Below are 15,716 nucleotides of genomic sequence, written 5' to 3' on the forward strand. Positions count from 1 at the left end.
CAAATAATCCCGTTTTAATCATTATACTTTTACAAGTTTTGGTATCTGGTAATGTAAGTTCTCCATTTTGTGGTTCGTCTTTAGCAGTGTCTTTGCTTTTTGGTCCTTTGTTCTTTCATACACATTGTAAAACGAGCTTATCAAACCCGAGGAAGAAATCTTGTTGAATTTCTGATTTAAACTGCCTTGAATCTACAAATAAGTTCAGGCAGAATTAACATCTTTAATGACACTGAATCTGTGAGAATGGAAAAGCTTTCTATTTATTTTGGTCTTCTGTAATGTCTCCTAATAACATTCTAAAGTTTTCTCCACAAAGATCTTACATATTTTTTTGTTAAATTTATTCCTAGTACTTCATGTTTTTTTATTTCTATGATAAATGGCATCTCTTTTAAAAATTAATTTTTCTGGGGGCGCCTGAGTGGCTCAGTCAGTGAAGCATCTGACTCTTGATTTCAGCTCAGGTCATGATCTCCCAGTCGTTGGATTGAGCCCTGCATCAGGCTCCGTGCTGAGCGTGGAGCTTCCTTGGGATTCTTTCTCTCCCTTTCTCTCTGCCCCTCCCTCACGTGCACTCTGTCTCTCTCAAAATAAATAAACATTTTTTTAATTAGATTTTTCTAACCAATTTCTGCTGGTCTATAGACGTGTAATTGAATTTTGTTTATGAACTTAGCAACCATGCTAGATTCACTTGTTAAATGCTGGATTTTCTATAATAATAAGTTTTGCTTCTTCCTTTCACTGCTTAGGTGAAATAAAAGCATCTTTATCTTCTTTCCAAATTTAAAGGGAAAGTTTTCTATGTTTTATCACTAACAGCAGTATCTTGTAGTAGGTTTGGTTTTTCATTTTTGTTCATAGATATCCTAGATCACATAAAGAAAGCTCCCTTCTATTGGTACTTTGATCTGAAATTTGTTTTATTAGAAATGCTTTTTGGATTTTATCAAGTACCTTTTCCAAATCCATTCAGATGTCATGTAATTTTTCTCCTTTGATCCGTTTAAGTAATCTGCCCTGTTGATTTTTTAGGATGTGTTAAACCCCACTTGGTCGTGGAATAACCCACTTCCATTTCACAGAATTCACCCATTTCTTCTCAGTTCTCAGATATGTTAGCATAAAGTTATTCACAACAGTCTCATAATTCCAAGGTCTGTGGCATTTGCAGTTATATCGCATTCTTCACATTTAATCATCCACCTTTTTTAAAAATAATGAAGTCAATCTTTCGGTTACATTAGGCTTGGGTTTGCAGAGTGAATGGAGTTAACATTTATTACCTTTCTGTTCTGTTCTCTGGTCCTCAATTTCTTTCTTCGGAGTTTTAGGTTTTATTAATTCTTTGTCCCAGGCAGCCAAAGCTTGTTTCTCCATTTGACGAATTTCTGCTTCCTCTGCATCCAAACGTCGCTTCCACTCCAGCAGCTCCTCTGCGTGTTGTCGCCGTTGCATTAGTTTCTGCTCTCGCTTTGTCAGAAACCTACGGTCACACCATGAGGGACGATCAGAGAATAAATCTACAGGCAGAAAGCACTTAGAGCTCTATACCACTCACTGCCTTCGCAACAAGCTGCGTAAAAACAACACACTCATACTACTCCTTTGAAAAAGGCTTGAAGTAACAGAAGCTTTGGTGAATCATTCAGAAAAGGAGAGAATTTATGTTTTACTTCTAATTGTTTGGAAAGATTAGCAAAGGAAAAATGGTGGCAAATTCAGAAAAGAAAATCTTCAGAATTTCTGGACAACCAGGACTGATAATCCTGAAATTACATATTCACTTCTCATAGGTGATTCTTTTTCATAACAGATGAAGAACTTATTCTGAAGGCTCAGACCAGAAAACACACAAAACCAAAACAACAAAGACCAAAACAACAACAAAAAACAAATCTCAAAGCCCCCAAACAAGCAAGCAAACAAAAAAACGTGTTCATGTCCCTTTTTGACTTTTATTTTCAAATTCAGTCTGGTTTTATTTCAGGTATCACTCACTATACCCCTCTTTGGTTCCTATTGCCTAAAAGATGCAAAGTCAGGTGATAATTATGGAGAGAACACAGCACCACAGTCAGATGCCTTATGCATACAAACATAACTTTATTTACTTGAGTAAAAGCATGCACCAAATGCCTCAAATTTCTCAATTTAACCTGATCTCTGAAATTCAATAGCTCGATATATCTTAGCTCCAAAGGATTTAGAGAAATTTCTGATTTAGGAAAAGTTATCTGAGTAGTTTAAAAAGCTACTATTAAACTCTCCTCAAATGTAGATGCCACAGCCAAATAAAAGGTGGGCTGCTCATGTTATTGGTGTTAGATCTGTATTGGTAGCTAATCAACAAAAATGCGTTCACACATCCAACGAACACTTAATAAAAAGCACAAAAACTGTCATTCCGCTTCTTGAACAATCAGCATGTCAAATTAATGTGGAAACAAAAAGGTACCATCTATGGGACATTTGACAAGAAGGCTCCAGGCTGTTATGAAAAAAAAGAAAAAGAAAAAAAAGCAAACAAAACAAACAAAAAGAACAGAGCATGCTCTATCAAAGAGTGCACTGAAAAAGGTGCAAAGTTACCTGACCAACTGGTTGTAGATATACAGCTGGAATTTGGGATGAAGGTTGGGAAAACAGACACTGAGAGAGGCCCAGTGGTGAGACGTAAAGACAGAGAAGAAGTAGTGAACAGGAGAGCAGTGTCTACAAAATAAGGAGGAAGATTTTAAAACCAAGGGATCAAGAGGCAGAAGAGTGAGAAAGGGAAAGCATAAGAGCTGAGTGGAGAACTTTTAATATGCTTCCTGAAAACATTATAAGCTACTCCGTCAAAGCAAGTGTTATACTCTGTGTGACATATAAAACATGTGCTATTATAGATCTTACCAGTGATTTCTGAATAAACACGCCTTTCTCCTCAGATGTTGCTTAATCATTACCTATAGTTTCAGGTAAATTTACTTGTTTGTGAGTAAAGTACGGTGTGGAGCTAAGTAAGTTTTCCCATAAGCTTTAACACAGAGTACAACAACTATGGCTGTGAACCTGGTACATCAGCAATTATACAAACATATGTAACCCTGAGCAAATGATTTTTGTATCTGTACCTTGTCATCTATTTTAAGATTAAAATTAAATAAATAAAAACCACTGCATTTGCCTTATCTGACCTTACCATCATGATCTAGCTTGAAAATAATTTGGAAATTAAATTTATAGTAAAAATGTCTTATTCACCTCTCCCACATAAAACTTACTGCTCACAGGACCCACTGGAGGTATTGTGCTTTATATTTAACAAAGGCCCACTTTAATAAGATTGAAATACCATATCCATTCTATAAAATGAGGATGCATAATTAAGAATAACGTAAGCTTGTTGCAATAAATACTCCCAGCAGCAAAAAATAAATAAAAAATAAATCATGCTGTGGACAGCTCAATCATAAGGTTAAAGGTAAGAAGAAAATTTCATGTGTTAGAGTTATAAAAGTAGAAAAAACCCACTAGTTTCTCTTCTTTACTATTTAAATAGTAAATAAATCATATATATATATATATATTCGAAAGGATAACTAAGTCTAGTAATAGTTTGAAAGGTTAATTCTCTTTGACAGAGCATGCTCCTGTTCACATGCACACAACAATAACCTGTAGATCAAGGCAACGCTTTTTGCCTTGGAAGGGCAAGGAATAATATCAGTATGTCACAGAAGTGAGAAAATCTAGGTATAAATCCAGCCACTCATTTGGATTTTAAAAGTATGTAGAATCTTGCTTACACATGTATCTTTAGATAACAGACTATTTCAATGTCTGTTTCCCCACATACAACTTAATATTTCTCCTCCCCTTCATATACTTATATATATATATATATACACACACACATACATACACATTCGTATCTGGATTGCCTGGATTTTCTGCACTGAAGTTCGAGGAAAAACAATTTTGTCAAATTTTAGTAAGACACTGCAATCTTCCTTGCCATTCTTTATGAATGTATAATAAACTTATTTTGATGCTAATTATCAAAATATGGAAAAACAAATTACTCAGCAAATGGTCCAAAAACTCTATTCATAATATTCAAATATCACCCACCCTCTTAAGTACATAACTGCTAAATGCATGCATGACCTAGTATAAAAAGTAGAATGATATTGAAACATGTAAAATAAACTGTAAAAAAGATACAATTTAAATCTGTCTAGCCCAATATAGAGAATAATAATTTTCTCTATTAGAACAAGTACTGACCATTTATTTTTCATTTATAAGGATTAAGCATATTCAAAAGCTCTAAGTTGGGAATGAACAACAAAAAAAATAGCTAATAGAAAAAGAGAAGAAAATAGTTTAAGATACAGTATGAGAAAAGTTTAACTTAAAGTTAAAACTTCTTCCCAGAAACATATGTTCTTGATTTAATATATGTGTATTCTAGAAGTAGTGTCCTTTACAAGTTAAATAAAATGAAGTTGAAATAAAAAAGGCAGTACTTCACACTACAGTTAACAATCCTCCAAGATGCTGCACAAATAAGAAAGAAATTTGTAAATGATGGAGACATAAATGCCTACTAATAGAAAATGCTGCTAATATGCGTTATGGTTGGTGTCAAGGCATCCCGCAGCAAGGATGCTTAACAGAACACTGGACTGGGGACAATTAGATACAAAATAGATTTAATCTAGTATGCAAATCATTATGTTCTTATTTAATCTTAAGAAATTCATGAGTTATTAGTTCTCTTTTAAAGTCACACTTTCACACTCTGAACTCTACACATATACAGATAAACAGCCACTGAGCACTCTTCCAATTTAAACAAATCCTATTTATTTAGAAGGGTCAATTTCTACGGAGATAACTCTAAGTCATCACTGTAGTTTTTCTTTTTTTTTAAGCTAGGAGGTTGAAAGCAGATATGCTAACTTAACTCAACGTTAACTCTGGCTGGCTGGCATCCAGAAAGCAGGGTCTGAGTTCTAGTCCTGCCACTATGCAACGTGTGAGATGTGGGATGAATCACTTATGTCCATGGCCTCAATTTCTTCCTGTGAAACCAAAGGACTATACTAGATGACGTCCCTAAGAGACCTTTTAGTTCCAGCAGTTTCCAACTCTTTCTCCAAGTACCTCCTCACATTTTTTTAAATTTTTTTTTTTTTCAACGTTTTTTTTTATTTTATTTTTGGGACAGAGAGAGACAGAGCATGAACTGGGGAGGGGCAGAGAGAGAGGGAGACACAGAATCGGAAACAGGCTCCAGGCTCTGAGCCATCAGCCCAGAGCCTGACGCGGGGCTCGAACTCACGGACCGCGAGATCGTGACCTGGCTGAAGTCGGACGCTTAACCGACTGCGCCACCCAGGCGCCCCCTCACATTTTTTTAAATACCTCAACATACTGCTACCTCAACATACTGCTAGATCATGTGACATAAATGAGAAGCTTTTTTCCCACTGAGCTAATATAATTGTAGATTATGTTCCAACAGATTATAAAACCATGCTATAATTTGAAAGAGTAAAATTATGATGTAAATTTTAAATGAAATTTTGAGTTGTAAAATCATTTGACTCCAAAAAATATTAAAAAAAAACCCACAAAAATATAATACTTTAAATCATTTTAAAATTGTTTCTGGACCAAAAATTAATTCTATATTGTAAATAAGTAAAAATGAAACACAGTGTTTTAAATTTTAAAATGAATTAATTCTTCTCGTCTTTAAGCATTTTTAATGATATGAGGAATATGAGGATATGGATAGTACTGACAAAAGAAAAGGAAGTCTTGTATTTTTTCTTAAGCAAAATTTATTCTATTACTTAAAAGTGCCTAATAATTTGCATATACTTAAATAAACAAAATGCAGGTATATTATTCCTAACCTAGAAAGTAAAGAAAATTATCAGACTATCAAGATTCATTCAGTCTAGAACCTTCTCCAAGAAAATTCTATTTCTAATTTAAGGCAATGATATTTAACACACTTTTTTAAAATTTTTTATTTTTTTAACGTTTATTTATTTTTGAGACAGAGAGAGACAGAACATGAACAGGGGAGGGGCAGAAAGAGAGGGAGACACAGAATCTGAAACAGGCTCCAGGCTCTGAGCTGTTAGCACAGAGCCCGACGCGGGGCTCGAACTCACGGACCACGAGATCATGACCTGAGCCGAAGTCGGATGCTTAACCAACCGAGCCACCCAGGCGCCCCAACACACTTTTTAAAATTCTAATGAAAATGTCTTCTTTAATGGAATACCAAAAGTCTTCCCTTGTAAATCCTTAATTTTTTTTATTTTTTTTAATTTTTTAAAAAAAAATTAATGTTTATTTATTTTTGAGAGAGAGAGAGAGACAAAGTGCAAACAGGGGAGGGGCAGAGAGAGAGGGAGACACACAATCTAAAGCTGGCTCCAGGCCCTGAGCTGTCAGCACAGAGCCCGACATGGGGCTCAAACTCACAAACCATGAGATCATGACCTGAGCCGAAGTCAGACGCTTAACCCACTGAGCCACCCAGGTGCCCCGCAAATCCTTAACTTTTTAACTCAGTAGATTAATGGTGAAGATTTTAATATTTATCAGACACTACCACAAATATTTTTAGACACATCTATGTCATACAATATTTATCTGTTTAACTTTATGATTATTTAAAACCAAGTAAGTTAATTTGCTCCTTTAATGGTTTCTAAGCTAACTGGGAATATTTTAAAATATTTAAAATGAATGTTTCAGAAGTTCTGACTTCATTTTTCCATGCTAACTTGGTCTACAATGATCAAACCAAAATATAACTATATGTTTGTGGGATATTTTTTGCTTCTTCTTATGCTATTAAAGTACTTACTTATTCAAAAGTATACTTAACTCAGAACACTCACCCATGAAAATTGCTTTGATATATTTTTTCAGTAGAAATTTCTTCCTCTGAATTTCTGAGCAATTAATTTATATACACTTCTCTAAAGGAACCAACATTTGTTTTTTCCACCTAGACCATATACTCTTTTAAATTTTTTTTTTTTAAGTTTATTTATTTTTGAGACAGAGAGAGACAGAGCATGAACAGGGGAGGGGCAGAGAGAGAGGGAGACACAGAATCAGAGGCAGGCTCCAGGCTCTGAGCCATCAGCCCAGAGCCCGACGCGGGTCTCGAACTCACGGACCGCGAGATCGTGACCTGAGCCGAAGTCGGATGCTTAACCGACTGAGCCACCCAGGCGCCCCAAGACCATATACTCTTTAAGGTCAAGGTTTCTGTTTGATTCACCTTCGTATCTCTCAGACCTAGCACACTCATACATTCCCCAATAAATAATTAAATAAATAAATAAATTAATTAATTAATTAAATAAATAAAGACTAAGTATATATTTAGTAAATAATATAAAAGAATAGTGGCTATTAAATGAAAGAGAAAATGCACTGTATCCTATTTTAACACTTGAAGATAAACCCATTCTTTCTGTTTTATTTGCTCAGTAAAAAATTTCCCTGAAATGGAATTGGCAAATTAACAGAAGAAGTCAACTGCATTGTGTTTTCTTCATGAATATGTTTCAGGATTACAGGCAATGCACTTATATTATAAACAATGCCCCTCACAATGATAACCAAAACTCAGATTTCACTTGCAACAGTACCAAAAAGACTGAGGGCTATTCACTCTGTGGCTCCTGAAACATATATTATTACAAATCTTTTTCACAACTTAAATTTCTTTTGCTTTTCACTACACTGAGAAATGGAAATTATTTACATAATGTCAGATCAATAAAAAGGTCGGGAAAAGCCATAAATTAGACATACAAGTTTTAACAAAGGCATTGCTGTCTCAATGACACATTAAAGAAGGAAATCTTTCACGATAGCCGAGAACAGTTTGATTGCTTTAGAGAAATATCTGTCATAGAATCAGAGTTCAGAGGGTTAACAATAAGCAACAGTATATAGTGAAAAAGTTCTTCTCAATAGTTAGCTAAACTTACTGAGGGAGGAATACTTTTTGACAGGTGTTTTATATCAATAAAATAGTAATCTCTTGGGAGACTGCCTTTGCAAATCTACAGAACAAATAATAGTGCCTAGCAGCAAAGGCTCAAATGATTTTGTTGACTATAAAATGAACTCATTCTATTTAATGGCATTTCTACTGACATTCCAATATTGTTGGGGTGCCTGGGTGGCTCAATATTGTTAAAAGAGATCTCATGATAAAATTCTGGTAATCTGGATGGTATATAAAAACCAGTTTTCACATTATTTTGTTCTAGAGATCAAAAAGCATTGCATAACAATAACCTTCCTTTATAGGGCATCGCTATTTTTGAAAAATACTCCAGTTCATCCTCAAATTTCGGCACCATCATTAAACATTAAGACTAATTCCTTTGCCACCGCTGTCCTTACCTCATCCTACCCACAAACACAACTGCACTGCTTCAAACACACATCAAGTCACTGAATCCTTCGAGGCCTATTTCTTTGAATTTCTCAAATGGTTCCTGCAGCAATTGACAAAGGTAGAACAATAATACAAAACTTCTATGTGTTTAATATTTTGGATTCTGAGAAAATAATTAACAAAACTTGGAACAAAATCAATAAGTTCAACCTTGAATTTGTTATTTAGAATTTTTAAAGCTTTAAACAAATCTGAAATGAGCACCTACATGAACTAACTCATCTCATAAACAGACTAGGATTAGCAGTTTCTTCTTCTAGGTGATCAAAATTATCAGAATATTATTCATAAAGACCAGCAATGAGTATCTTACTAATATAGATGAGCAAGGGATCAATGAAGAAATTATTCCTGAAGCTGTCTTTCCTCCAACATTTACCAAAGACATCTGGAGGTATATATAAAATGTCAGGTCAGCTATAATATAAAAATTCACGAGACTGATAATTCTGAATTCAAAAATCTCTGAAGTAAAACAGTATGCCTATACAGGCTTTGGGAAATTTTATTAGGAAAGAAAGAAAGCATCTTTAGTCTACATTTCAATAAATTCCTATATTTTTAAAAAAGCCTTATTTAGTCTATCCCATGGAATTATCCAAAAGGAATACTTACACATTTGTAAATATTTGGTTTCACCTCTTTTTATTTATTTTAAAAATCTGTATTTATTTTTTAAACTTATCTTCATAACCAACTTAGGTATTTTAAAGTTATGAAATACAATTTAACTAAGCAATAGGTGCCAACATATAACACTACACCTATGGTAATCAGGTTTGATTTACAACTGTCTGACTATTCAAAAGCTAATTAACTCATAGGTTGATGTCACATATAAATACAGAGCATTATTAAATTTGGTGATGTGTGGTACACTGACAAAAGATATCAATACAACTTAAGTTCAATCTGTGGTTCAAACTGTTAACAAAATAAAATAAAGGTCAAACGTTTTAATGGGTCTGTCTTTCGTATTTAAAGAAGGAAGAAATGGTTATAAAGTCAAGGATAGAGTCCACAAACAGCAACTTGACAAGCATATTTAATTACACCCAGAAGAGTAGACTCTCACGTACATGTAACTTCATATGGTCAATGTCAACACACAACTGAGCTACATTTAAGTAGAGGTAGCATTCTTTAAAAAAAGCTTCTAAAAAAATAATACTTAGTAATGTTTGAGAAGAATGGTAGACTGCCAAAGCATTCAACATCCCAGGAGAATTTCAGTTTTTCTGGTTTTAACTGAACAGTCCACACCTACTCACAGGTTAAAATTTCTATCTGACCTAAGCCCGGAGTGGTCAGCGAGCCACAGCATGAGATCTCAGGATACACCATTAACTGCTTCCCTAAGTCAGTAGACATATCCACCGATTTCAGAGAAGTATAAATTTCCCACTTACTTTTAGCTTTCAATGAAAGAAAGATGGAAACGTTGTCATGGGTATATGTGCAATCACTATGCTGGTTTTTATTATTTTTTTAAATTCTTTTTTAATGTTTATTTATTTTTTACAGAGAGAGAGACGGAGCATGAGCAGGGGAGGGGCAGAGAGAGAGGGAGACACAGAACCTGAAACAGGCTCCAGGCTCTGAGCTGTCAGCCCAGAGCCCGACGCGGGGCTCACACTCACAGACTGAGAGATCATGACCTGAGCCGAAGTCGGACGCTCAACCGACTGAGCCACCCAGGCGCCCCACTATGCTGGTTTTTAAAATAAGAAATCTGACTGTATTAAAAACAAGAAAATTTGTTTTATAATAAGATCTATAGTCAACTGACTTCTAGGTTGATTTAATAATTCTGCTAAAATGCTACTGAATTCATAAAATATTATGTTTTATCAACCTAATCTAATGAAGTACATTAAAGATATTTGTTGCTATCATTTTCAATGTGAACAGGAGATATTTATAAAAATGAATTACTTTTCATCCATGCGGCTTCTCATTTTTTTCAGTTTCTGCATAATGCTGCTAGTTTCACTGCTGGAGATTGAAATGGGGGAAGGACTGCGGGTCTCCAAGTCAGTTGGACCAGGACTGGTTGCCTTATTATCCTTTGTATCATCGTCACTATGAGAGTCCTGTAAACAAAGGAGGGTAAAGTTTTACAATTTTACTGGAATTTAAGATCTCAAAGTGATCTTAAACACTGTTATTTCAAAATTATGTTTATCAAAATCATATTTATAAAAAAGTAGAAATAAAGGAATTACTTAAAAGACAAGATTATATCACATATTTGAAAATGGCTAAAATACAGATTTTGTTATGTATATCTTACATATATTTATATATAATCACAAAGTGTAATAATTTCTTATAAGATGTGAAAAAAATCCAAAATCTTCCGTTGCTAGCAAACTAGTACCTGTCCTAATTTCTTTTATTTATTTATTTTTTAATTTTTTAATGTTTATTTTTGACAGAGACAGAGCATGAGTGGGGTGGGGCGGTGGAGGGAGGGGAGGGCGGGGGGGGGGGGTGGGTGGGTAATGCTGAGAGAGAGACACACACAGAATCAGAAGCAGGCTCCAGGCTCTGAGCTGTCAGCACAGAGCCTGACCCAGGGCTCAAACCCATGAACCGCAAGATCATGACCTGAGCCGAAGTCAGACATTTAACCAACTGAGCCACCTAGGCGCCCCTGTCCTAATTTCTTTTAAATTGAACCACTCAAAAGAAATACAAAACTACAGACACTGTAACGTTTATACGTACAGACAAAAGAACGAAGAGCAGGGCGCCTGGGTGGCTCAGTCGGTTGAGCGTCCGACTTCAGCTCAGGTCATGATCTTGCAGTTTGTGAGTTCAAGCCCGTGTCGGGCTCTGTGCTAACAGCTCAGATTGTGTGCCTCCCTCTCTCTCTGCCTCTCCCCCACTTGCACTCTGTCTCTCTCTCAAAAATAAACAAACACTAAAAAACTTTTTTAAAAAAGAATGAAGGGAACACATAATTAATTTTAATAATAGTGAGGGATGGATCTTTTTTCTTTTCATTTCTAACGAAAAAAGCAGTATTTTCTCAACTTAAAAATTACAATGAAAGGATTTAGAACAATTGGGCTTTTTTAAAAAAGTGTATTTATTCTGAGAGGGGGAGAGAGAGAGAGAGAGAGTGCATGAGCAAGTGGGGGAGGGCCAGAGAGAGAGGGAAAGAGAGAGAATCCCAAGCAGCCTCTGTGCTGTGAGTGCAGATTTCAATGAGGAACTTGATCCCCAAACCCTGAGATCATGACCTGAACCAAAATCAAGAGTCGGATGCTCAACGGATTGAGCCGTCCAGGCGTCCCTAGAGCTATTAGCTTGATACGTTATTTCTCATGAACAAAAAATAACTTTATATGCTTAAGTAAGTCTTTCCCACAAATACTCATTTATGTTCATAACTTTTCAGGAAGATGAGTAGGGACAATCATGGCTGTTTTTATTCTGTGAACAATACACACAGCAGAATAAGGTGTGCTGAATGGAGCGAGATGAAGAGGGCCTCTAACACAGGAAGGTGGCCTGTGTGCCAAGTCCGAGCCCAAGTGGAACAATGCGGATGTCCACATGGAAGCAGTCCTACGTGGCATGTCACAAGCCCAAACAGAGTGAGGTGGCATTCCCACAGAGAACAGAGTGCAAAGACGGTAAGAACAGAACAGAGAAAGGGCAAGGAGATGGGGGGGGGGGAGGGAGGGAACAGCTTGACTTGGGAGTCAGATTCCAGGGGCGGCGAGAAGGCTATCCACATGAGGAAAGGGGTGGAGGTTATGGAGACGGGTTACACAGAAGAATGATCAAATAATTATCTATATTAAGGAAAATGTTAACCAGCTGTCTGTCAGAGAAGGAAGTTTCAGAAGAGAGAAAACTAGAATGGAACCTTATGGTGCTGGATTAGAAATCGAAGAATCAGCATGAACTCATTATGTATATATACGTGTGTGTGTGTGTATATATATATATATATATATATATATATATATATACGTATACATATGTATATATACATACATATATATAACATGTATATGTACATACAGAAATATACATGTAAAATGTATATTTTTATTATATCTACATAAAACTATATATTCTTGCTTTTAGGAGGCCAACACCTGAATAGCAATGAGCATGCCTACTGGTTTTTAAAGAACTTTCCTCCTTGGACAAACAGCTGATTCCAAGTCTGGGGCATGGAAGGTACAAAATGACCTGGAGACATCTTGTTGCAGGAAACATGGAAGTGCTCAAAGACTGACTGGGACATGTCAAAAGGACACAGAAACTGGAAAAGAAACTTGAAATAGTCTGATTTGGGGCAAAGTGAGCATCAAAACAAATGACAGTAACAGATTCACCTTTGAGTAAAGTAGGAATCTGTCAGTCCATATGGATATAAATAAAATAGTAAGTTTAATGAAAAACAAGAATTTATGTAGTCTCAAAGTAACTCATGCATGGGAGCCCGGGTGGCTCAGTTGGTTGAGTGCCAACCTCGGCTCAGGTAATGATCTCACAGTTTTTGAGTTCAGGCCCCACATCGGGCTCTGGGCTGACAGCTCAGAGCTGGAGCCTGCTTCAGACTCTGTGTGTGAGTCTCTCCCTCTCTCAAAAATAAACATTAAAAAAATTTTTTTAAATATATTTAATAAAAATTAAAAAATAACTCATGCAAAGTATTTATTAACTATAACGAGAAAGAAAGTAACTTTTTAGTAGAGTCTGATAGCCACCACCTTAATCAAGTGATCAAGTCAAGTCAACATCATCAGTAATGGGATAAATCAAAATCAGACACCAACTGACTGAATGCAAGGAGAACACAGCATCATGTCTGTGATATTCCAGTCAAAGATGCACAACCTGAACCTAATTATGAGGAAGTATCAGACAAATCCAAGTTGAGAAACATGCTACAAAATAACTGGCATGTGATCTTCCAAAGTGTGAAGGTTATAAGAGTCAAGGAACTTTTCCAGACTAAGGAGACAACATAGACATGAGAACTTAATGCAATATGCGATTCTGAACTTACCTTTTGATACAAAGCACATTATTGTGACAGCTGGAGAACTGTCATACTTTCAACTCAGGAAGACAGAGTTCTTTGTACCGTGTTTGAAATTTTCTATAAATTTGGAATTGTTTCAAAATTTAAGGTGTATTTTAAAAATCAAAGCAGAAAATACGAGAGACTTTATTTAACTATTTATAAACTATATAACTGTTTATATATACATAAAACATATATAAATATAAATATATATAAATATATAAAATATATAACTATTTATACAGCTATAAGTCTGGGTTCTCCAACACTATATCGACATCTCACAGTATCTCAGAATAGATCCACATTTTGCTTTTGTCTGAATACCTCCTTTCACTCCTGTATCATTGTATTAACATAGGACAGCTAACATAAGTAAAATGAGCAAAAATAATCTCTCTCATTAATTCTGAGGAATATATTTGGATTGATAAGCAAAAGCAAGGTACTCTGTTCAAACTGAGTTTATGAATGGAAAACATTTTTCAACTATTATATGAACCATGTGTCCCTTTCAAAACTTGAATACTCCATGGGAAAAAAATTAAAACTGTCATTATATATAAGGGCACAGACATAGAACTTTATTCCAGTACCTTATGGTATCACAGTGCTAGAAGGAACATGTCCATCATATGAGAAACTGAGGCAGGGTTAGGGATTATTGCAAGCAACATGAGACAGAAAACAAATAGTAATTTTATGTAATTTACCAATTTATTCTCCCCTGCTGACTTCAGCTTCTCCTGTAATTTCATGGTGGTCTGTCGGATCCTCTCTATCTCCTCCTGCTGTTTAAGAATTAGTTGTCTTTCCTTTCGAGCTGCCTTATTGGCTTCTTGAAGACGTTTAATTTCCGCCTAAGGTTTAAAGAGTTAGGAGAGGGATTGAGATTTGGAGGACACAAGTCCACAGTAATATTTTAAGAAAGCCCAATCATCACATATATCAAAAATAAAAACATACAGTATTTCAAGATAAAAGTAATATTGAAAAAATTTTAAATCGTGAAGGAGGAAAAAAAAGAGTCAGATAACCCCATATCATGCTAAAATAATTTAACATTATCCCTTAATTTTAAATAACTATTACTACAACAGACTAATAATTTCCTGTCCTCCTTTTAATTTTTTTTAAATATTTATTTGTGGGAGAGAGAGAGAAAGAGAAAGAGAGGAGAGAGAGAGAGAGAAAGAGAGAGATGGAGCATGAGCAAAGGAGGGGCAGAGAAAGAGGGAGACCTAGAATCCAAAGCAAGCTCCAGGCTCTCAGCTGTCAGCACACAGCCCAACGCAGGGCTCAAACTCACGAACTGTGAGATCATGACCTGAGCCAAAGTCAGATGCTTAACTGACTGAGCCACCCAGGCACCCTCCTGTCCCCCTTTTAAACGTAAGATACCCTCCACATTTTTCCATAGTGCCACTCGGTCTTTACACTTGTTTAATAGTTGCATAACAGATAAAGTAGTTAATGGAACCATTATTCTACTGCTAAACTCGGGCCGCTTGTAATTTTTTTATCATCCCAAAGAATGCTTTCATGCCATAACCGTTTCATACTATGGATTTATGGAGAGATTCCAAAAGGTAGGAGAAACAAGTCAGAGAGGATGAATCATATTACGGCCCTCAAAATCATTTAAAGATTGCTTTCAAAAAAGAACTGTCTCTACTTAAATTGCCACCAGAAACAGTTAAGACTTCATTGCACCAAACTCTCCAACCATGGTATTAAGTTTTCTGTTGGCCATTTAAAAAGTGGGCAAACGGTGATTCACTTCACTGTTAATAATAGTTAAAATTTAAGAGACTGTCATGGTTTTATCATAAATGTGTTTTCATCTGTGTTCCTGTCGCATAATAAAGACAAGAATAATTTGCAACTTATAATTTCTTTTAATCGTATTTGATTTTTGGAAACACTGAACAGGTAGAAAAGTGCATAAAAATATCTGATTTCTAAAATCTCATATTAATAACTGTTAATATTCTATCATATTTTATCATAGTCTTTATTTTGTGAAGCAATAAAACATTACAGATAAAATCAGTGTATGTCCTCTGCCCTAAGTCCTTACAGGTAATCACTACCATGGTATATATCCTTCCAACACATTCTTTTAAAATTCTTCCACAAATATTTACACTTACCTGCAAA

General features: G+C 35.4%; 1 protein-coding gene across 3 annotated transcripts in view; it reads right to left on the minus strand.

The window, feature by feature from the left end:
* Nucleotides 1–15,716, minus strand: part of CEP350 (centrosomal protein 350) — a 155,877-nt gene that overhangs the window by 43,026 nt on the left and 97,135 nt on the right. For 2 of the 3 annotated variants that reach the window (XM_078440525.2, XM_078440524.2), the window contains exons 26-29: nucleotides 14,270–14,416; nucleotides 10,439–10,596; nucleotides 2,596–2,718; nucleotides 1,290–1,489 (exon numbers count right to left, since the gene is read on the minus strand). In XM_078440525.2, coding sequence (XP_078296651.2) covers nucleotides 1,290–1,489; nucleotides 2,596–2,718; nucleotides 10,439–10,596; nucleotides 14,270–14,416 — 628 coding nt within the window. The remainder of the gene's footprint in view (nucleotides 1–1,289; nucleotides 1,490–2,595; nucleotides 2,719–10,438; nucleotides 10,597–14,269; nucleotides 14,417–15,716) is intronic. The other variant, XM_078440526.2, reaches the window with a different exon arrangement.

This window comes from Panthera onca, chromosome F1 (assembly GCF_046562875.1).
Source record: "Panthera onca isolate mPanOnc1 chromosome F1, mPanOnc1 haplotype 2, whole genome shotgun sequence".
Taxonomy (NCBI): Eukaryota; Metazoa; Chordata; class Mammalia; order Carnivora; family Felidae; genus Panthera; species Panthera onca.